Source organism: Anopheles gambiae, chromosome 2, assembly GCF_943734735.2.
Source record: "Anopheles gambiae chromosome 2, idAnoGambNW_F1_1, whole genome shotgun sequence".
NCBI lineage: Eukaryota > Metazoa > Arthropoda > Insecta > Diptera > Culicidae > Anopheles > Anopheles gambiae.
Genome location: NC_064601.1, coordinates 19,390,886 through 19,415,045, shown reverse-complemented (window position 1 = coordinate 19,415,045; position 24,160 = coordinate 19,390,886). Strand labels below are relative to the sequence as shown.

General features: G+C 45.1%; 1 protein-coding gene across 4 annotated transcripts in view; it reads left to right on the top strand.

The window, feature by feature from the left end:
• LOC1273644 (neural cell adhesion molecule 1) overlaps positions 1–24,160 on the top strand; it is a 235,028-nt gene that overhangs the window by 145,756 nt on the left and 65,112 nt on the right. For all 4 annotated transcript variants that reach the window (XM_061642366.1, XM_061642364.1, XM_061642365.1 and 1 more), the window contains exon 3: positions 12,142–12,279. In XM_061642366.1, coding sequence (XP_061498350.1) covers positions 12,142–12,279 — 138 coding nt within the window. The remainder of the gene's footprint in view (positions 1–12,141; positions 12,280–24,160) is intronic.

Here is a 24,160-nt window from a genome sequence, read left to right as displayed (position 1 = left end):
TTCAATGGCAATGTCGCTTGCACAACCACTGATAATTGCAACTGCGGCAAATGCAAGCAGAAACCTCCAACATACGAATTGAACAGCGATGAGCAACCACAAAACCTACGAGCCCGTTGAGTGGAGACTGGTTTGGAATGGTTTCAAAATGAAAGGTTTAAGTGTTGTGGTGTGTTACTTTAAATTTTGATTATAGCATGAGCGTCGTTTGTTTCGTGCTTTACGTTTCTTTTTTTTCTCCCTAAGCTGGCCTACACTTACAGCTAACCGATATCTTCAAGGGCGATGTCAATGTTAAAAATTGGCCCAATATAGTTGCCTTATCTTCTCAATAATACAATCGCTGCGCGGAGCATAAACACGACGCGCATAGCCAGATTGTACTCGAAAACTGGTGTCGGTGATAGACTTGTTAGCAAAATGAATTTCATTTCCGCCATCGCACCGAACGCTTACATACCAATCAGCGACGGCTGGCGACATTCCGGCCAGAACGGTATCCACTAGGGGACGAAAATTCCTCCCAAATGTTAATGTTGGCCATCGCCGTTTCAAACCCAGTTACGGTCGGTTCAAACATCGGCGATTCGGTGGAATTTAGCACAAAACATAGCTTCACTGTGGTCGCCCACAGGTTTCGATGCAGGAAGAGGTTCGGGAATGTAGTGCTATGGTGTGCTTTGTTTCGATAGGATAGTTCTCCTTCCTTCGGCTGTCTTTGTATAAACGAAATCTATAAAGTTTATACTTTTTATTTTAACGATAATTATAGTAGAATAAAAACATACTTTACACAGTGTGGCTAAGTCTCGTTTATAGTACATCTTCTCTAGCTAAAAGCATTTTATGAATCTAAACCCTTGTATAAACTCGATCCAAGGTCAAACTTTCTTGTTTCATCGACTATTTTCCTCCGCCGAGGGGTAAAACCTCCTCTTCAATCATACAAGGTACCCTAAATAGTTGAAATTCCTATGTTTTCTAGGAAAAAAGCCTGAAAGCTGTTCGATTTTCACACAAAAAATAAACACAAAAACACTTGAGCCTTTGTCTTATACGTCGATAAAAGCATACAAGACCGTTTCTTACAATATTAGACTTGCAACAGTTTCGGCTACTCATTGTTTCCCTTACCGTTTTCCCTTCCTTATCCTTCAGCACGTATTTCCCGTTTCGATCCCACAAAAACTTGAACAAAGCCCATCAGCGTAGCCTATTCTATTTGGGATACAGATAGCTACAATGTTTCCGGTTCTATCGATCGCTCGAAGAATGTGTATTCCGCAGCCTGTTCGATGGTGCTGGCCGGTTTTTGTGGATCACCGACGCGGTGCTTGTTGTAGCCTTTTAATTAAATTTTACCAAACTCATCGAAAAACGGCCGGCTTCCCCTTCGACCAATCCGCGCTCTCTCGATAGCCGGGTTTTAGACAAACTTTTGACGCCATAGTTAACGTTGGGCAGCAGCAGCAGCAGTAGCTTTGTAACAATCGCTGGGACGCCGCTGCTTGCTAATCAGGTTGGATCAGGTATGGAGGAAGAATATGATCTTCGGGACAGGGTAGCAAAATTTACAAAAGATGAATAAAGTCTCCCATCAGACCCGGCCTCCACTTAGCCGGAGGAGGGGTCCCTGCAAAATACCAGCAAAGATTAAGAAGTTATTTTGAAAACGTTGAGAAAAGTTAGTAGCTTGCCGATGTTTTTGCTTCCTGCATTCCTCATTATGGTTCATCATTCTACAAGCTCCGATGATGAAGGTTGAACGCGCAAAAGCACAGTGTATTTCGCGGCAGTTTCAAACTAAAGCAAAACTCCCGCTGTAAGCCAGCCCGTGCTACGGTTTCAAGAATATAATTAACACCAGCACAATGGCAACGTGTTTGTGTTACCCCTTTTTTTTGCAACCTTTCAAAACACATCACATGTAATCCCACGGCAAAGCGAACTTTTTCAATCAACAAGCCACAAATGCAATCATGTCCGTTTAGCCGTGTAAATGCGCCCATGCGAGCCCCCGACCAGGTCGACACCGCATCATGCCAGGGCTAAATCGCAAAATGATACGCCCCAAAAATCGCCCGTTATCATCGTGTCGGAGCGCGCCTTACCTTGCCAATTCTCGGTTTAGCTTAGCGACCGACCTCCTCCGGCACCACCGGCTTAGTGTGTTAATCCACCTTTAGCAAACCGTTCACGCGTGAATGTGGTCCGGATGATGGTTTCAATGTCACGGGCTCGCATCAAGCACACGACGCCGCCCGTGTCGTGTAGTGGACTATTTTTGGCACAGCTTACTACTCCGGCTCAAAGGATTGTGGATTATCACCCAGCAAAGTGGAAAAACCTGACATTTCGTTCATGGCTTTAACCCCTCCTTGATCGTTGGATACCATCTTCCATTGCAAAACGGTCCACCATCAATGGCCGTGGGACCAGCAGCATTTTGGAAGCCTTCTTGGGCTGTATGTGTGCATAATAATAACGTTTCCAGAGCGCAGAGCAGATACATCGTTTTACTTGAAGCTGATAAAACGGTTTGGCTGAACGCCATAATGGTCACCATTTTCCACGGGTGCTGCATGTGGTCTGTCGCTCTGGAGAGGTTAACTATATTTTAATTTGCACCTTTGGCCAAATTTTGGATGGATGTGAAATTTCGCTGCCCATAAAACTAGGGTACGTTGTCTGTTTTTCTTTTTCACTTCTCTCTGTGCGGACATCGGGGAAGAAGGTCGTGAACGCTATTTAAAGGTCGACACTGGAGGGGTTTGTCTTTGTCTGGTAATGAAATTATCGTTATCCGTTGGCCGTGCGGCGCTAGAGTGCAACTAATGGCCAAACCAAGGACGAACATGATAATGACTCACCGGTGTACCCAGGTGGAGACGTCTTCATGTTGTTGCTTCAGGCACGAGGTCCACCCGAAAGTCGAGTGGTACAACCATTTATGTCGCATTTTATAAATCATTTTATAATTTGCAGACAGTCTTGGCACTTGAAAATTCCCCCTCTCGTTTGTTTGTACTGTTTGAAGACAAACGCAACAAAAGACACATTCAGTATTTTCATCGAGATTTGATCAATCGTTAATGTGATGAAAGCGAACCTTGCAGTTGATTGAACATTTTTTTATAAATTTAAAATAATACCACATTTCCCAATGGCAAATTCAACTGTCCCTTTGGAAAAGTTTTCCCAACCCACACACACACACTCACACTTTTAGGCGCTGGACACGGTTGATAAAGTTAAAAGCGGTAGCAAAAGTTTTCCATCTCATTCGGCCAGTTTTTACCGCAAGCGCAAATCTTCCTCAAGCACAACTGTGTGTCGATGTGTTTGTCAATGGTGTGTGATGGTGGCCAGCAGGCAAGTTTGTTGGGTTTTTTTTCTACTTCTTTTTCTTCTGCTACCGGAACTCGGTAACTTTCCTGTCTTCCAATTTGCTCCATTCAGCAACTGTGCGCTGTGGAAAAAAAGCGGGAAATGATCCATATTTATGCTGGTTGAAACTTGACCAGTAGGATTAGTATGAGATACCCACCAAAAATCTCTCTCTCTCTCTCTCTCTCTCTCTCTATCTCTCTCTCTCTCTCTCTCTCTCTCTCTCTATCTCCTTCTCCATCTGTGCACGGTTCGTCCACCCTCTTGGGGCTGTATTAAAAAAGGAATCTTTCTATCCGGGCTGAGGCTCCCGCAGCACTGTAGGTGGTACGCAAAAGTTATTCCAATTCCCATCCGGTGTCAACAGTCAACAGGGAAGCCCGAAATGGGAAAAAAGCAACACAACACACAATCATCAATGGCCAGCATCAATACAAATTGACAAGGATGTGTAGCGCGAACGCCCGGAGTTCGAGTTGTCGGAAAGTCTTTAGAAGAAGTACAGAACCGGCTTCCACTGACGTTAGCCCACACACACACACACACACGCACATGGATACACAAACAAAGCCGAGCAAAGTAAACTAAAAACTCTAAAAACCGGATGGGAACAGACGGGCAGAAGGGCGGTTGTTTTTCTTCCAGAGTTTCACGTTTTCCTCCCGTTGGGCAAGTGGAATTGTGTGAAGAAATGAATAGAAATCCATGCAACGTCCAGCGGAACAGAAGTAGAACAGAAAGTTTACAGCGTTTTCTACTCTTTTTGATGCATTTTTCCTCCCTGCTGCTGCTGGTGGTTAAAGTTTTTGAAGGACTCGTTGGAGGCGTCCTTTTTGGACACCGGCGGCAAGGCCGATCGGTCGGAGTTGAGCGGTTGGTGCGGGTCAGTAAATAAAAGTTTGTCAAAGTTTTCTGCAACTCTGGAATGCTCCGGGTTTAGTGCTGCTGCTGCCGGGACAGGATAAAAACAACCGGTTCTGTCGCCGCCGAGCCAACACGCTGACAGAGCAGGGCGCCGAGGAGCGGTTGCGGATAGTGTAATGTTGATTGTTGGTAGTTGTTTCATCCCGTGTACGATTGCGCCCGGTTCGGTGTAATGTGCTGGCGAGTAATGGGGATAAACAAGGCGCCTTGTAACACATATCGCTTGGACAATGGGTACAAATGCTGAAACTTATACCGCCACACGCCCACCGTGGAGCGTGAAATTCCGATTGGAAGTTATCGCTACCGGTGTGCACTCATAAATAGCGGCAAGCGGGAGATTTGTACTGGGGATTTTCACTTCCTCTCCGCCAAGGGAATGTGTGAGAGCAAGTGTTTGCGTTCTTTGGTTGGCAGTAGTACTTACTTTTCGCTAGTGGTCAGCTAACCTTTGTTATCATTTCTTAGTTGTTTAAACAGTTTCAACTAAAAACATTTATGTACTGCTTTTATAAACAGCGATAGCTGTACCATTTCCAATAGCCAATCATAATAATACTTCTTCATCGAAGAGTTTACAAACGCCTGTGATATTCATCAAGTATGTTCAGCAATATTAAAACATTGCATACTCTCCAATGTTTTTCCAACCGTTACCCTAAAAAAATCAGCTTTTAATACAACTGTAATCGATACTTGGTCGTACTCCCCTAATAGATATTGCTTGTTGGGCATTGATTAGTTTCCCATGAAAATCAAACCACAGTGGCAATCATTTTGCCAACAACGAAATTACATTCCCGTCAACCAGCGCCCATTCAGACTGTGCCTGTGTGTGTCTGTGTGCCGTCACAGACCAAAAAGCAAGTGTAATTCAACAAGAGTGCACCCTTGCTGGAGTGGGCACTCTCTTCTCATGCTGTCTGGAGCATGAAAAGCACCGGCTGGAAAAACGATCCCAATTCATGATTGATACACTTGCAAATGAGAAATTCAATTTCAATTTTTCATCACCAAACTACCGATCCCCCACCATTGCACCACCGGTACCCTTGGATGGTGGTGCACTTCTGTCGCCGTTGTTACGTGCTCTTCTCCTTCACCGGCGACATCGGCGTACGTGTGGACAGACGAACGACGAGATTTGCAAACGGACGGAATCGGTGATGTCGTCTAGTGTGCTGCTGCTGCTGCTGCTGCACGTCAAAGAATTTTGGTCATGCTGGAAAAGTATCATCAATCCGAACCCCGGCCAGCAGTGCCAATAGAGTACGAGGGTCATAGCACGTGTATGTGTGTGTGTGCGGTACGTTTGTGGCATTACTGCACGTTCCCAGCGCAGTCTGAGCTTTGCCTATGTCGGCAAAAAACCGGCCGCATCCTTGCATCGGGAACCACCATCACGATCACGTTTGCGAACGCTCGCTTTCCATACGCAACGGGCAGCTTTTCTTCGAGTTTTTTTTCCCCCCTCTAGTTGCAGGAGTTCCAAAGGTCCAGAGTGAAGGGCCCGGTTCAGGAGATGGCTGTGAGAATGCAAATGTGTGTGATGTTTGGTCGAATGAAATGAATAAACCTCATTCAGCACATACTCTCTATGCACTCTGGAGTTGATGCTGCTAGAGTAGTATTGAATCACGATTCGACCATCGTCCCTGGGCAGTCGCTGGAACGGTTTTGTACCCCGTACTCCGTTCTCGGAAGCACTTCAAAGCGAGACAGACGATGAGGCGTTCGATGTACTACCTACTCCACATCGGCGATTGGCAAGTATCTTCGATTGGGCGTGTGTGGCACGGGATGGAAGCCCCCTTTTCCCGGACAGCAGGCGAATGTGTACGAAATTCAGCACTTTGATTGTGTGGAGAGTTGTAACAATGGTTACGATCCAATTGTTGCTTACACTGGCAGGTGTATTATTGTTCCTCTTTATCGCATTGCTTGGGCCTCATTCAATCGCTCAAGTAAGCACAAGTGCTTGGCAGTATGTTTGAATTGTTTAAAATTATTTTTTTTAACACGGTCTTATGAGCCACTTTTGTTACTACGTTTAATTTGAGAAAGAATGGATATTGTATTGTTATTGTTTTATTTTTATTTTATTTTTTATGAAGACAAAAGTTTATTTCATTTAAGCATTATGCTTCACCACGCGGGTTTTTTTGTCTTATATTCTTATTCTGTGGCATATTTGAATTGCGATTGTTTACTTCTACGAACAATTTTGTGTTAGTAAGAATGTTGTAAGAATATGATTTATCGTAATATATCAATCTGCCATTTTGAGTGCCATTTTTTAGCAAATTGATAGCAGTTTCAACGTCTGTAAGGTCTGCCAACCAAAGCGTTTCATTATTGCTGTGAAAAGGAGCGTTACCTACCCAATGATGGCGCAAATCCATCAATATTTAAATTATTTTTTCAATGTTTTTTAATTCAAAATATACAATCCATGAAAGAGGCCATTATAAGCTATACGGCAAAGCCGTTTCTCCCGAAAAAAATGAGACAATTATATTATAATATGCTACACAATCACCACGTGTAATGGTTATGGCATGCTCGCCAGCATTGACAAGCTCTTCCCGGCTGTATACGGACCCCAGATCCTAACCGTATGTCATTTAAGCTTGATTGAAAAAGGCTGTAAAATGGGTTCATCTAAAGTAAAAAAACACGACTAAACCTCTGACACGGACACCAGCCAAGCCAGTCCGCTTGAGCGTAAAAGGGACTTTTGCCCTTAATGAAGCCATCATTACTTCCAACAGGTTGAGCGATGTTTGCCATTTTCGAACAACTATTTGAAAGACTCCCAGCCGGGAAAAGGGAATGCGCCGTCGCAACACTTGCGCGTTTCGTGATAAATCATCATCACCATCAACCACCCCGGGAATCGGTACCCGGCAAAGTTAAGCACCGATCATGCATGCCTACGCTCCCTGTCACCCCTTCCCCGATCCCGTTGGGTTTCGTTTACGGTAGCGATTCATTTTCCCATAAATTTTAATTATCTACAACGTGTTATTAAAATAATCACGAACCGTGCCGGGACAGCGTGACACCGAGCCAGCTCTCTCGCACACAGGCTCTCGCCCCGGGTGGAGCAGCGGAGAAAGTGGAAGGGATAATGGTATCGTGCCGCGTATAAAATGCGTATTCTGGGGTTTTGTTTTACTTGCCCTCGGTTCGAACGCTGATGGGAGGCGAATGCTTTCATTTGACGTTTTCCACCTGTCGTTTAGCACCTGTTTTACGATGGCGCTCACCTATCACGCTGCAGGTCACCACACACTATCGAACCGGAATGGGGCTGCTTCCTGCTGGGGGGTGATCAATAAACTCGATGGTGGTCGGAACGGTCTGTCACGAACACACCCAACCCAATAGAGTGTACGACTTACCGGAAACAGGTGGTGAACGGGGAACGAACGAGAAAAAATCTTTCCGAACAGGAGGATGTAAATGTATTAATTTGGTTTGGTGGTTCGCGCGGATGGACACGCAGTGCTAGTGTGCCGTTGTGATTGCTTTTGAAAACTCAACTGATTACTCAAACTGAAGCTTTTTTGCATTCATTTTCATTTGCCGTACAGTGCCCCATACAGCTCCAGCACTCATAAGAGTGATTCAAATTTGTTGAACAATGTTCGTGAATATTGGTTGTCCCTCGATTGCTTATTCGGTTGCACAATTATCCAGCGCAACTTGGCAATAAACTACTCCCATGCTGTCTTCCTTCCTGAAAGCACACCGAGTCGTTCAGAGCGTTACTTCAAATTGAGTGCAAATCTAGCACAAAACCGAGGTCGCACTTTGGCCACCGTTTGCCAGTCCCATTAAACAATCTGCAACTTTCTCACGCGCATCGTTCCGCTCCCTCCAACACATCGCTGCTAAAGACAATCAGAAAATCTCATTAAGCCACTTCTTTCCAAACGGTAAACCATATTATCGAAACATTACATGGTGATTAAACTTTCCACTCACTGGCAGGAGCGCTGCGCCTTGGTGGAGATCGGTGGAGGCGCCGCGGTACTACCAGCCGCACCGCGGCCAACGATATTTCTTCATCATCATCATGCCTTACCCGCCGTGCTGCACTCAAAGTTCGATGTGGCGCGGAGCGGGAAGGTGCACTTCCCTCGCCAAACACGGTTTGTGTTCCTTCCTTCCCGGTACTGCCGCCCGCAAGCAGCGACGTAGCGAGCGCGCTATTCATCTGCATCGGGGGCCAGCTTGCTCTTCGCGACGTTCATTGGGTTTGAGTTTATTCGTTTTTTTTTTGTTTTGTTTTTGGCAGCACGGGAAGGAATTAGCACCGAAGTGAAAAACACACTGTTGGCAAAAAGCGAAAAGAAATCGTAAGCGGTAAAATAAACTTTTACCCTACCCCGGAGAACGCCGCCACCATTCGTTCCCGCGAGCGTTGGAATGCTCCGGCGGGAGATACTTCTTCTTCTTCTACTTGCGCCCGCGGCCGCGCTCACTGAACAAATATGGAAGCGAAGCGGAAGTGAGAAAATATCATAAACCCTGGCGAAAATGTCGTATGCAGAGCTCTGTTCTGTGTTCCACTGCTTCCCATTCGGCAAAGAGGAAACCAGAGCTTTACGGTACACTTGCCCGTGCGCGTTCGTTCTCTTCGTCGTCGTCGTCGTTGTTTGAATTGTGATTATGTGCTTTTGGTACCGCGAGCCGCGGGGACCCATTTTTCCTGCCATCTTTGGCATCATTACACATTGGGTGGTGGTGTGGATGCGTGTAAAGTGCACGATTGTGAGCGGGCGAGTGGGTACCGCTTTTCCTCGAACAGCGGCAAGCTTTTTATTAATCCAAAGCAGCATTGCACATTGATATTCCAACCGGAGCCGGCGAAGCATGGCGATGATGCTGGGCGAAATGAAGAAATATTTGCCGAATATAAAGTAGCATTACCCCCGACGTATTGTTTGTTGTTTTCTCTTTAAGGCAAAATATTTTACCGTGGCTGCTAGGGAATGGAGGTTACCCGTTTGGTGAAGCGGATAAAGCTTGCACATTGCAAATGGCAAACTGATTTAAAATAAAAAGTGTACTTATTTTTGATAAATTTTATTTTATTTTTTGCAATTGCTTCATCGTGGTTTGTATGGTAATTTATGTAAGGCAAGCAACTTAAACCTTTTCAGCAAATTTTGATTTATTAAAGTCATAATAAGCTTTGTTAGACTAATATTAAAATTGCTTAGAATAGTTCAAACAATTTCACGTGAAATGATGAAAGTATTTTCATTACTTTATCAACTTCATTCTATGAAAAAATAAGAATATGTAGTCAAACCTTTACATTTTCAACGCTTTCATTAAACTCTCATTCGTTGAATAGTGATGGAGACGCATGGTTGTTGTCGAACTTATCGCGTCAATTTTACATTACATTAAATTAAAAGCTATTATTTGATTTTATTTGATATTATATTGATTTGACCCAAGTGAATAATAATACAAGTAAAATAATTCCATCAGTGCAAAGTCACATGAAAAAGAATGGATAAAACTACCTCCACAATCACTTGAGCCATGTTTAATTATTTTAGAATAAAAACTATCAAGAGTTTCCCTACAGATCAAGTAAAAGTGGTAATTTAGTAAAATTAATTCAAATTGAAGAAGAAAGCATTTTGCACATCATATAAAAACCAGAGTGCAACGTTGTATTTCGGGGAAAAACGGAACATAATTCAAATGCACATTAATTAAATCATGCCATTTAATAGAGCGAACAGGTAGCACTTATCATGGACACCTCATGTTCGTAGGCGTAAGCACTGCAGCTTAAAACCTTCCCCATGTTATTCTGCCCTCATTTCCAACGAACCTAAAACGAGAAGAAACGAAATGAATTAGGGACGCACAAATTTACATTCACAGAGCCCAGTGGCGTCTCTTTCCGCTGGTCCCGTAATAAAAGATGGTCGTACCGCCGTACTGCCATCCTTTCCGCGGTTCCCTTGTGAACAATTATAGTTTAACCGGTAATGGTGTGAGGAAAAAAATGGTGTGTGAAAAAAAAAAATGGAAAAGTTTTTTTTTACTACTCCTCCCCCCCCTTCCTCACCCCCTTTTTGTTACACAGCCTGTCGCCGGCATATTGCCATAGTGGTAGGAAAGACAGAGCCTCCATGCCGATGGGAATAACTTCTGAAGGATAAGGGAGGAATCGGGCGGTTAAAGGGATGATGACAAAAAAACGGCAATATTAATTATAGACATAAAGTACCGAGGCGAGAGCATATTGCGGCGGATGAAAAGTTCTTTGCCTGGTGTGTGTGAGAGAGAGGTCTGTCGTAGAAGCTGGTAAAATCCATAACGCCAGGGAATAATTATCATGTTATTCCACCGACCATAACCCACAAATGCAGATGTAGCGAGGTATGGTATGGTTTTTCGGATGGAAATGGAAATAGAAGCCGTTTCTTTCGAAGCTGTTGCGAACATATCCTTCACATGTGTGTAGTGGTGAGGGGAGGGGGGTAGGGTTGGGCTACGTCAGTCAGCACGAAATTCCCTAAATCCATAGTAACTGATAAAACTCATCCCACTAATCGTACGCCACCGCAAACGAAGGCTAGTAATTTGTTTGTTATTATAGCACGCAGGGAAAGGATTTCGCAGAAACCAAACAGTTACCCCCCAAACGGGAACTACCTCTCTGTCTCTCTGTCTCTCTGTCTCTCTCTCTCTCTTTCTACGTTTCACTTTGTGGTAATGGTAAAGTTTAAGCCCATCCTGCTTTCATCGGTGGAGGGAGGGGGGGGGGTGATTAAGACACAGCCGCCCGGTCCGAAATCATCGCCTAATCGAAGCAGCAATCCCGTCACCGCCCAAAGCTTACCAGATCGATCGAGCGAAAGCAATCGACAAGCCCCGGCACATTAATGAACGTGTCAAATGTAATAGCGTAGCGGCGCAGGGTTCGCACTTGATTGTTCGCAAATTCTGTCTGACAAGTGCGTAATTCGATTAGTGGCGATCGGTTCGCCGTTGGCACCGGTTTTTTGGGTTGGTTGTGGCTATTTTTCGCTCACTCTTCCCTCCCGTCACCACGAACTTTGGCCAATCGGTGAACAAGTTTTACCGTCCCGAGGCTTTGCCTGTCGCCTGCCTTTTTTGGGGTTTATTTTTTTCTTTTTGCTTCAAACGAATTGACACGTTACAGTTTCGGCTCACGTACCGCGTTCATCCAGTAAGTTTTATCGGAACCGATCGTCGCACTCTACCCTGCGGTCCGCACTGTCCTCTTCGGATTCCGTTTTGTGCCAGCCCTGCGGTAATTGATTTCATTTTCGGCGAAGGAACACATTTTCACACGGTGGGCTGTGACCCTGGTGGCGATTGTGTGTATAGGCGCGAGCGCACGTCCAACCTCCAAATCTGGCCAATCGTGGCGTTGCGATATATTAACCATCGTTAAAGTGGGACGTGTGCGCGGCGGCGGCACATTTTGCCGGTGCGAGATTTAATTAGCTTCCTTCCTTGGCGGTCATGCGAGGTCATGGTTGGGCGGCGTGACAAAGAGAGGGCAATATGGCTCGGGCGTCGGGAACGATAAATTATCAATTGCCCGCTCTCGCATCAATGGACGTGCGAATAACGCGGCAGTGGGGAAAACTCTCGAAAAACATACACAATGTAATGCAATTTTTAATATTTTCCATTGTTGCAACACCAGAATGACTCAAGCAAAAAAAAAATGATTAAATTGCTTAACAATTTCATAACTCCCCAACATTTCTCCCAACAGTGTAATGTTGTACTGACAGCATAATGTTTCTTCTACTTCTACAGGAAGCAGCAGCAGCAGCAGCAGTAAGGGCAGCTCCCCACCAAACAATGGATTGGTGCCGCGGTTTATATCACGGGGTCACACCTACCGAGCCGTCGTCGGTGACACGCTGGTACTTCCGTGCGAGGTAGAAAATTTAGGTAAGTATCATTTTTATCGTGATTTACGTGTGGACCTGAAATGCAGGATATTTACTATTTAAATGGAAAGTATCTTCTGTTCGCAGCTATTTTATGAATTCATGAGATGAGTTTGAAAGTAAAGATGTCGTTTTGGTTTAGCACTAATACAAAAAAAAAAAACAATTTGATTTGAAAATATGTACGTTATAACTCGTTCGATGATGTTTTATCCTGTTTAATTGAAAAAAAAAATCAACGCCACTACTGCACACGTTTGATGTTACCTCCCTACGAAACCTCCGTTTCGCTAATAGCTTCTTCAATCCATTAGCGAGGATCAAATTTAATGTTGCAAAAAATACCTCCGTTGTTGTTCTTTACCAAAGGACCAAAGGAGCAAAGCCTTGGCAAATCCTTTCCTGATGCCGTAAGCCGAAAATGTTTCTTTCCTTTTTAACTTCACGATAATTTACGCGTGAGGACCAGGGACAGATTAATTGCAGGCAACTGTAGCAACAAAGCACAAACCCTCTTGAATAGCAGTGAGCAAACGTGAATGCTCGCTTTTCGACTACATCACTTAGAGCACGCAGCGTCTTTCGCAGCTTTGATTTGATTAATGAAACGGGTTGAAACGGTGTATCCACTAAATTCGCTATTAAATCTTTGCTCAACCGACGGGGTGCAATTTAATGAAAAGAATGGCAATTTACGATGAGATTACGATGGAGCAAAGCTTTGCTAGAGCAAAGCCAGAAAAGGGGAAAGATGGGTTACAATATTCAGGCAGGACCAGGTACAATATCACAACGCTCGCTTATGTGTGAGTGTTATTTGGTATTAATAAAGCACCAGCAAGGAGACACGGTGGAGCAACGATGCATGGATTTGCTGCACACATCACTCCTTGTTAACTGTAGGGAAGGATTGTGTCATCCTCTCAAGCCAAAAAAAGCGTGTAACCGTTTAAACCGGCATCAAATCGATCGACCAGCCGGCCTTTATCTACTCAGTTAGCAATAAATATCGACGGCAGCCATGACGGCGCACAAAACGCGGCAGTCCTTTCCGGCAGCTGAGATACGCACCAGCCCGGCAGTACCCGGCAGCGACATCACTCTCTGACGACGACGATGATGGCGACAAACCCGTCTTGAGTATGGTACCGGCCTTGACCGACAGGCACACTGGTGTGGTTGCGAAGGGACTAATCTGTTTACATTCGATTTTGATTTATCCCTAATGTCAGGCTGGAGGGTCGAGCCCTTCCGCTCAGCCCCTGCCGGGTGCTGAAACAAGCGAGCGCGCACCGGTGATGAAAGTCACCCTTGTGGAGCTGGGCGCCGGGGTGCGATTGGGGATGGAAGGCGATATTTATGCACGGCCCGCGTGATGGATGGTTCAGCAAAGGCAACGCCCACCCCAACTGGAGCGTTCTTGTTTTTTGAGAGGGGGACAGTTTTCGGAACCCGTGCTCGGATCGTGCGCTGTTTTCTTGCTGCCGAAAAAAAAAGGGATAAAGTGTCGGCCATTGCAGGAACGGAGGCAAGGTTTCTGTGGCCTCTGATTTGTGGTTGAGCATGCGACAACTCATCAAATGCTCATCATTCATCATTCCGAATTCCGGGCGGAAGCGTCTACCATATTGCCGTACGCTTTTGTTCCGTCGGAGGGGGGTTGTGGCCCAGCCCAGATTTGCTTCCGTTCTGTTGGGAGGACAAAGTCTTGCAAGAGTTGTTGTGCTTTTTAGTTGTGTGTTTTTTTCTTCCATCTTCTCGTTCACTCTCGTTTGCACTCGTTTGGAGTAAAACTTAAGCAAAACAATTCACCTTCGTCGAGCACGGTGGAGGAGGCTTGCTTACCCTTTTCAAAAAGTGTAGCAAAGCGCTTTTGCTTCCCTTTTGTTAGGCACACAGGTGTCAATTATCTGAACAAAGCGATAAGTGTTTCATTGTGACAGGGCAACAATGAATTAAAAGGTTAGGGGAAAAAATTAAAGTAAATTATAGCAATAAGCCTAAAAGCAGAGCACAAATTACAACCTCAAATAAAACAAGCGGTGGCTTATTTCATCACAATTATAATTGCGTCCAAACAAGTCCATTCATTCAGGCGAATAGTGTGTGATATAATTTAAAATTATTTAAAATCACACCACCCGAACAGCAACCATACAAACCTTCAATCACAAAGCACAAACAAAGCGATGGAAAGCAAAAACATTGGCACACTGTAGTGTGGCGCATGGACTGGCCAGTTGTGGCATTGTAATTGAATTCGCAATTTAATCATGGCCTTCGGAGAAGCACCACCAGTGCCGAGAGCTGGCAAAAAACGGCCCGAGTTCAATCGTTCGCTCCGTATCTGTTTCATACTAATTATCATCTCCCCGCCCCTGTTGTGTGTGTACCTCACTTACGCCGGCGGTTCCTTTTTGTGTAGCGGTATTTTATGTTGCTTGGTGTGTGTGTGTGTGTGTGTGTCCCAGCGGACCGACGACAAGTGGAAAGTGAGAGCCACTTTCATCACGATTTGCAGCCACCGTAATCAAATGTATGAGAACGACCATAATTAGTGGAAGCGTAATGATTAATTATCCCTTTGCTCGCCGTTTTCTGCCCGTTGTTTGCGACTCCGCTGCCTCTATTGTTGCGGAGTGCTGCTTTGCCTTTGCGCGAGTGTCCAAAGTGCAGCCAGGAAAGAAAGCGAGTGAACTCGCTCCTTTACAACAAATTGTTGTACAAGTTGCAATTAAAACACAGGTTTCACAGTGGTGCAGGAGGGTTAAGCAGCATCGTTCTAACGTACGTACCGTACTCTCTACTGCTCTTTGTTTGCAGACAAAGAAAGAAAAAAACGCACCAGCGAAAAAGCGAGAAAGATTGACATAAAATTGTAATGCAATGAAAGGTCATGAATAATCAATGCTATCGGTTTCGGTGGCGATGGATTGTCCTTGTTCTGTGTCCTTGTTCGGCTCATTCATCAGCGTATGCGATATGCCCGTGCGACCGCTAGATATGAGACTGATAGGTGACGGGTCAATTGATTAACTTTTTCGCTTCGCTTTCGCTACGCCCTCCCGGCGAAACCCCAATGCTGTAATCTAATGGTGAGCCCTGGTGTCGCCCTCCTATCGATCGTTTTCCACGAAGCTGGTTAATTCATTTCATTTTCAACTGTTGTGTTTTTTGTTTTTCGCCTGCTCTCTCGCGTGTATTGTATTTACCGTATCGCGCTTTTACTACTCACCAACTGGTGCTCCCATGCGCTTAAACAATTCATTCACTGGTGCGCCCACAGTCACAGCGCAACGCCGCGACGAAACATACATCAAAGCCATCGACGTGCAGTGGACAAAATTCTGCTCCATTAATTCGGTTTTACTGCGATTTTGGTGTTACTGGCTTTGGAGGGCGTTTTTTTTTCTTCTCTCCATTTCATTTGCATCGCACAACAGAGAGATAGAGTTTGGCTGGGCGATGCACAGCAACCGAAACCGTGCCGTAAAAGCTCCGTTGGTTGGGAAACAAAGACTGGACGGGAGCTTGGACAGTAGAAGAAATAACGTACACACACACACAAAATAACAAGCGCGAGCGATTTTTTTTTCTTCTGCTGTCCCGTTTCGCGTTGCCTCACATTTTGCTACCGTGCTTTATTTAATGTAATTTTTCGCTCGCTTTTCAAAGCACAGCTGTGTGCATTTCCCCTTTTTTGTGGTGTAGAGTAGGTTGTATGATTTTTTTTTTGTTAGAATTTTGTTTTAATGTTGCTCGTTTCTTTCTGCTGCTTTCATTGCGGTTCGGCACTCCCGCGGTTTACGGTGAAGTTTTAACCGAATGGGAATGAAAGAGGTAGAAATAGAGAGAGAGAAACAATCCGTAACTGAAAATGGTACAGATTTTCAAACTGAAAACAATACGTCGGGAGCGTCGTTTAGCAAATTTCATTAGTGTGCATTCGGGTTGGGTTTTCTGGCCCGTTTAGTTGCATTTACTCTCGGCCCAGTGTGTGTGTGTATTTTATCGGTGCGCAGCGTATCATGCGAACATATCTATACGCTTTGCACGTGAGCAACACTGATGCGCTTCTGAGCTCAGAAAGGGAGTTGCGGAGAAGGGCTGCAAGAAGTGAAAAAGATGAAACATTTGTTCGAAAATGATTTTGCTGCAGAAAATGTTTCATTTTGATTTAACTTTCAAACCGCCATTTTTTCCGGTGCCGGTAACATTGTTTTACGATCGGGCCGGAAGAGTTTTCCTTTGCAGATTTATGTTATGCACCACACCACGGGGTTCACCTCAATGAATAGCCCGTTCTGTGTCTATTATAGTGGCGGTTTGTTTCGGGATGTGGATGGGGAGGGACATTTTCCCGTTTCACTACAAATGTTCGCTAATCTGTTCAAAGCGAATCGATGTTTTTATGTTTTATTAATGCAGCGAAAAAAAAAACGTTCTAATAGAACATTTTTGCTTTTTTGTGCGTTATTTTGTTCAGTTTCAATGATCCTACTTTTGTGTCTGTGTGCACTCATTCGAAGTGGGAAAATCGGTTTTTTCCCGTACTACCTGGCACGGGTAGGGTCAAACGAGAACCGTCCAACCGGTAACCGTGTTCCGATTTTCCCGCCTGAACAAACACTGCTGCATCAACACTTTCGTGCGGGTCCTTTGCCCTGTGCACGCGTGCGACTATACATTTACTTAATCGCTCGGTGAGCGATTCAGCCATCATTTTCTATGCCCATCACGTAACGCGAGCAAGCAAAGGGCCGTCCGTTTTGTTACCCCCCACCGGACAGCCATCGTTAAATACCGGCCGCAAGCTTAAACGCATCCGTGTGACATCGAGATGTCGGCTCGCTTACACATACGCAGAGAAGCAAAAAAAAAAAAATAGAAGAGAAAGATCATTTACTTCCGCTTGTCCACCACCTGCAACGAGGCTATGAATCGGCCAGTTTGCTCACCGAAACCGATCCCAACGACGGTTTGCTCCACCACCATGTACTCCGTCTACCCATCCAGCAAATGGTTCATGGTGGTCCACAGATTGCTGACAATCGAGGAAAATAGTGAGAAAAAAAATTGTACCGTCAGCAGCCACGTTTGACAGTGAAAGAAAATGGTGCCCGTTTTTACTCCTCTTAATGCATCGCTGTGTGCGAGTGGGGACGGTTTTATGCCCATCCAGTGACGGCAAATACGCACGGAATGGAAAATTGCACTCCAAAGCGTTGAAATCTTGGTGGTGAGGAGAAAAGAACCATTTTACCTGTTGTAGTGTGTTTCAGGATGCGTTAGTGGTTTTTTTTAGCGAAGGTAAAAGACCTATGAACGTACAGGGTTCTACCATTGTTCTCGGCACATTCGGTGCTTATAGTGCACAAAACGGGCACCTTGTCATTATTGGAGCAACCGTGTTATGGTGGATCGATAGACTGCCTTTGGATTTCCGGGCAAAAGCAGTTCACGTAGCTCGGTATTGTTATATTTTTTTGAGAAATGAATCCACACCAGATAGCTTGAATGATGAGGGTACAAAAAAGGCATATTGGTTAGTTTTATGCATACAATGAACAATAGGCAGACTATTTGTAATATGATCTCTAATTCATCTTACAAAAAAACATCAAAAGAAAACAATTCTCCATAAACGTAAATGTGCCCATAGTATCGTACTTTTTGTGCTCAATTTACTTTGTTACATAAACAACTTTAGTGTGTTGTTACAGGGCTTTGCAAGTGGTTTTTGGTGTGTTCCCACTATTTGTTGGGCGTTTCCCAGATTTTTTTGTTGAATTGTATTGATTTCCAATGGGACGATACCCATATATTGTGGAAACGTACCAAAAATATATGGAATACAATGAATAAATCGTGAGACGAGCCAAAAACCACGAGACAATTTTCATTATCTCATCATGTACTGGGATAAACCTGTCAAAACACAGTTAGTCAAGTCAATGGATTAGGCATGCCTACACCAAAAACAGCTGTTTTGTGGAATTATGAAAATGAAGAATTTGTATGTGGACCTTTTATTCTGAATGGAAAAAAGAAGAATTTCTTTTCGGAATTTCAATTACCAATCTAACAAAAGTTTGATGCATCTTAGAGCAGACAGGTCGTAAGTATTGTGGTTTGTGGCAGCTCTTTCATCATTTGTACATACCTTTATATCCCAAAACCCCATTACTAGCCCCATCATCCTTCCTACACTCATGCGGATGCGAATTTCCAATTGATGTAATGTTCACTTATCAGCACTTCGAATGGTCAATATAATCCAACGCATACAAAGCGATATCTTGGGTATGAATCTACTCCCAACCTTAATCTTGAGACCTGAGACCTTGTTAGATGTTTTGATTTTACATACAAACTATCAGAATAATGTTGACCGTTAGGTCCTATAGAGACTGAAAATGATGACGAATTAAGGGAAGATCCTTACGATCCAAAATACTCTGTTTGATAAGTGTAAAATTCTATAAAAATGAAAATACTAAATAAATGTACGTTAAGTATCGTTAATTCACTATCCTCAATATAAGCAATAGTTTATTCAAATGATTTCACCAATCCATTTCACTTGTCGTTCGACTACGGTACCTTTATAAACTTGAATAGTTAGCTTGAACTACCTTGAATAACTTTATCCGTTTGCTGGCGCGATGTTTTTGACAGATTATTTCATTCAAATGAACACTGTGTCTTTACCAGCAAGCAATACACACACTTTGTCTATTTGTTATTATAGATGGTTTTCAGATTGTTCTTGCGCCACATTAGCATTTCCAAAAACCATAAATCATGCTTGTTTCCTAACAGTAAATATCATTTCTCAGTATCAGTTGAGCCGGAAACTTTCGATGGTCCCAGTCCGAGCCGACTAGTTACGTTGGATAAGTTAAAAATAGCCTGCACGACAACGGTGCAACATATTTGTTTAATAAATACCTACTGCAAAGAAGGACAGAAAGCTTCATCTCTTCCCACCTTCATCCACTCGCACATACTCGCGAACCACATTCCGCAACGGTCGGTTGCGCTTATCCTCACTCAGCATTGTCCTTCCATCCGACTGTCGGCGTCGTCCAGCCTGCCACATATCGTCCGCTGCGAAGGCATTTTCGTTCAACAAAAAAAAGGCAAAGGCAGCACGCAGGAATCTCGCGAACTTAATATATAAATAATGATGATAAACGATGGTAGTTTTTTCTTCTTCTTTTTTTTCGTTGGGAGGTTCGTGCCCTTCCTCTTCTCCCAATCATCGGCCCCATCAGCATGGCGCGCGTAATGGCCCTGTGTTTGCGGTTCGTGATTCGCCGTATCCACTGGATGGTCGATTTCGCGCCAGCATATTAGATGGGCGGACCGGGCGCACATACCTTACCGCAAAAGCGCCACCACGTTCACCTTTGCGCCTCTTTGTCGTCTTTTGTCATTCGGTTTGCCGGCTGCTTGCCTGCTTCTCAGCCTTCCCTTTTCCTTCCTCCATTGTTCTCGCTCGAATTCCAGCAAGCCCGCGAAAAAGTCGTTTAGCACAAGACGGAAATGTTTTTTGATGATTTATGAACCGAAATTGTAAAGTTGGGCCTCCCGTTGGTGTTCCCCTCCCGTCCGTGCGCGGTGCCGGCTAGTCAAGAGGGGGAGGGGTAGCAGGCGTCCACCTTTCCGGAAGCGTCGAATGTCAAATGAATGTTTCATCGTCGGGGAGCGGCGGCTGTGTCTAAAAAGGAAAACCATATGCCCCGGGAGGCTTTGACTTAGCCTGGGCTTAGCACAAACAGCACAAACACGGTGGCAGAATGATCGTTCGTTTGATGTCATTGTCGAGGTAGCCACGGTTAGACACACATACACGCGGGCTCCGGCACGTGGACACGCAAACAAAGAAACGACGGACCCGGTCGGTATCGCCGTGAAGAAAGGTGGCTGTTTGTGGCCAACTTTTGCCTGTCAGATTTGCGATAACACGATACGGTGGCCGATTTTATTGTCCACGTGGCACACATTTGCCCTGCCTTCGGTTTCCTTCCCCCCATTAGCATGGCGCCCCACGATTTTCCCTGGTGGAGTGGGATTTTCCCTGTACGAAACACAGGAAAACGTCACTGGTCATTTCTTTTATCATTAGGAAATGACATGGAAACTAAACCCGACGTCAACGCAACTGCAGGGAATGATGGGGTATTAGAGCAGGGCAAATAAATAGCAATAAAGTGAGAGAGAGAGAGGAAGGGAGAGAGATTGAGAAAGCTGGAAACGTAGGCATAGCTACAAAAAATACGAACCAAAATCCAAATCATAATCCAAATAAAGGACACACCACCGGGATCGTTGAACGATATTCCTGTCACGCACTCTAGTTCTATTTCCGCCCAAAGGACCCCCCCACCAGAGAAAGTCTTAAATCGGCGTTTGTGCGTATGTGTTTGTGCGTAGAACAAATACATACCGGGCCTCATGGGATCAGCAAACGAATGGAATTGTTAAGCGAGGGAAGCGAGAGAGAGAGAGGGGGTTTGGGCCAAGTGCCGCCGAGACCACAAATAAGGAAATCCTCCCGGAGTGCACGAAGTGGGCTGATAATCTGCCACGGTGGGTGGGTCCCCATTACAGCAGGGGACCATCCCAGGCCACCTTCTCCCTCTACTTCACTCCTCACCGATGACGAGTGTTTCCTGCGCGTGGTGGATACATTTGCTCTCAGGGCTCACAGTCAGCCGCCGTCTTTAGTGAACGCAAAACAACAATTGTGAAATGCTCTCCACCCTGGTTTAGATGCTACTCAAACCCATACACACGTACACAAAGTCACCCCAAACACACAGAACAATGTCCCCAGCTGCGATGAAAGCACGACATCGCACGGAATTGCGTGCATTTAAAATATATTTCGCTTAATTTATTATTTACATCTATTTCCACTCACCGCTAACGCTTGTTGCTGGGACGTGTACGCTTGGCAGAGCGTGAAAAAAGCCGCCGGACGCACAGCAGCAGCAGCAGCAACACACCGTTTGCTACGAAGTTTTTATGTCCACCGTCACCTGTTATAAATTACCCACGGAAGACAATTTGGTTGCGCCAACTTTGTGTTGTAGTCGACTGTTTTTGGTGCTTTTGCTTTTCGGATTTCTTTTGGTTTGTGCACAACACCAACCACCAATTCAAATGAAGGCTGCCTTTTCCCTTCAGGGAATATCCTTAAACTGTCATATTAGAGCAGATTCCGCAGATATGCTGTACGATAGCACTACGGACAGTAGATTCACTTCATTGCATCCGGATCAGGCCCGTGATCGATCTGACAGACAGCTTGGGCACAGTTGTTAATTTATCACGGTTCGATGCATCTTCGTATCGTCTGCTTCTGTGTGGTCGTACACCGGCTTTGCCAACAGCCCACTAGTAGCAGCAGTGTGGTCCGATTTCGTAGAAAAAGATTCGTCAAAAGAAGTGAGAATATCTGGTACGCAAACAAACAACAAAAACAAACTCCCTGGATCTACTTCTATCTTGCGCAGTGCGCTACTGCGGGTAGGATTATGCCCTTGCGGGCGAGACGGCAGAACTGCAGAAGCGCCCAGTCTGTCAATCTTTGGCTTCGGAAGAAATCGTTCATCCCGGCCAATGTGTCTAGTGACAGGACTGGCTCTGGGCAGTGTGATTGATATTTTGGGTATTTCGATGACATTGTGGTTTTTTGCTTGGGCAGGTTCTGCGAAAAAGGATGATGTATTGGCTGGCAGCGCTCACACAGGGAATGGTTGGATGCGTGACGTAGTTGTTTTAAAACACGTCAACGGAATGACGGTTGCCTTTTTTGCGGTCTGGAATTTGGAAGAACAATCCAAGCCGCAACAAAACAGGTGACAAATTTATTCCATTTCCAAGTAAAACTTTGCCAAAATCGTTGCCAAACAGGCTTCACGTTTAAAATCACTACCTGGAAAGATTTTAAGACATCAACATACCTCGACAGTTTCGAGTTAAATGGCGTAAAAATACATAATACCTTTGTCCGGATTTCGTTAAGCTGTCCGGCTCAGGATTGACACAGTCGTCCAGAGCATAGTTTTCAATAGCCTAGCAATAGCTCCACTGTCCTCCCGCTTTATACTCGCTCAGTTCAAACCGTTCAAACCTTCCCGTGCAGTCAACGGAATGACAGTTAAACCCAAACTAACCATCAATTCCCAGTTCTCGACACTGCTTGACAGCTGGTGAAGCATGTCCGGGTTGACAAAAAGAAGGATGAACGTGATCGTAACCTAACTGCCCACCTAACCAGCGTATCATGGCAGCATATACGGCGTTTGTTTGACGAGAATGACTGCCTTGAATGGACAATAAAAAAGCTCGACGTGCATCCTCTCCTTTGTCGGAAAGTGTTTTGTGTCATTTTGTGTGGTGTGTATTTTGTTTCGGGATTCTTTCAGCCTCAGCCGTACTGCTGTAGGTGTACAGGCGAACAACTTCCGCTAATGGTTTCTCAAACTGCACACCTGGAGCACCTGGTTGGATGCTCGCTCAGCACACGACTGCAGAAAGGAGGAACACCTTGGTGGAAATTAATGACAGTTTAATCACGAAATAATTACAGTTTCGCTCGTACTCTTGCTCTCTCTCTCTCTGTCCTTGCCGCCAACACACGTCGTCGGGCGCGCGCATCACTCCCATCCATGCCAAAACCCGGAAAGAGGGGATGTGTCCGCTCGAGGACTCGCATTCCGTTTCGCTGCATTACCGCCTGGTGGTTTGATTGGAACGCTTTTACGCCCGGAGCGAGATCCATTTTCGCTGGTGGCGCACACACACATACACCCTCCGTGTTCGGTAGGGATGGGATGGGGTGATCAACTTTACACCTGCAAGTAATTGCACCGGCGGAACAAACAAATGTGGAACAGGTTAGGTAAGGTAGGTAGGTAGCAACAACAAAAAAAGGCATCGGAACACCAGGTGCGCAGATGGGAAGCTTAATTGTACCGTCGCTAAGGGGCAGGTGTCGTTGTCTTGTCACACGAGATTGCAATTTTGAGCGGGAATTACTGGCTACCAGTTACAGGGAAGTGTAATTGTTACCGAGCTGCTGCCAAACGGGTTAGATGCGAACGGGATACGATTCGTACTGGGTGATGTAGTTTTTCTTGGTGTCCCCCTTTTGTGCGCGAGCAATGTTGATGTCGTCAGTGATGTCAGTTTATGAAGTGCGCAGTCTTAATGTGCAATGGTTGCCGAGGGTTCGATGTCGGCGCCAGGGACCTGATTGAGCGGTACAGGAGTAAAGTAATTAATTTCCGCCACCATCACCCTTTCAGCTGCAGTAGAGTTTTCCTTGAATATTTTAGCGCATAGATACTGACGCCGCTGAAGTGCATTAATTATCGAATGGCACCGTCAACAGGGAAACGGTGCCGCACGTAATGAATTCCGATTTCCAATCAACGCGAAAGCATTTAAAGGAAATCGTTCCTTTGACTGTTTGCATCCGCCTCTCCTGGGGTGGGGCTCTGAGCACCGGAAAAAGAGTCAACATCCGGAAAAGAGAACTGTTTGCAATTTTTAGACGATTGGTTACTACCAAAAGAATCGTTCACTTTCTCCCCCCGGAGTAAGTAATTGTTGGCAGAATTTCGCATTAGCCCTCCTGGCGGTCTGGAGTGAGCGGTCATGGTTTGGTACAAACTCCTCCTGCCTCCTTTTTTTGTGGCTACCACCAGCCCAGATTGAAGCAGGATAATTCTGCGTAGCAAAGCAAAGTGCAAAATGGAAACCACACCAGCCGCTCTGCTCCAAATTCCGCTCCGCTCAACTCATCAGCACCGAAAGTCGCACCTCATAAATAATGCCCGAAATAAACCGCCGGTCAAAATCGGTCC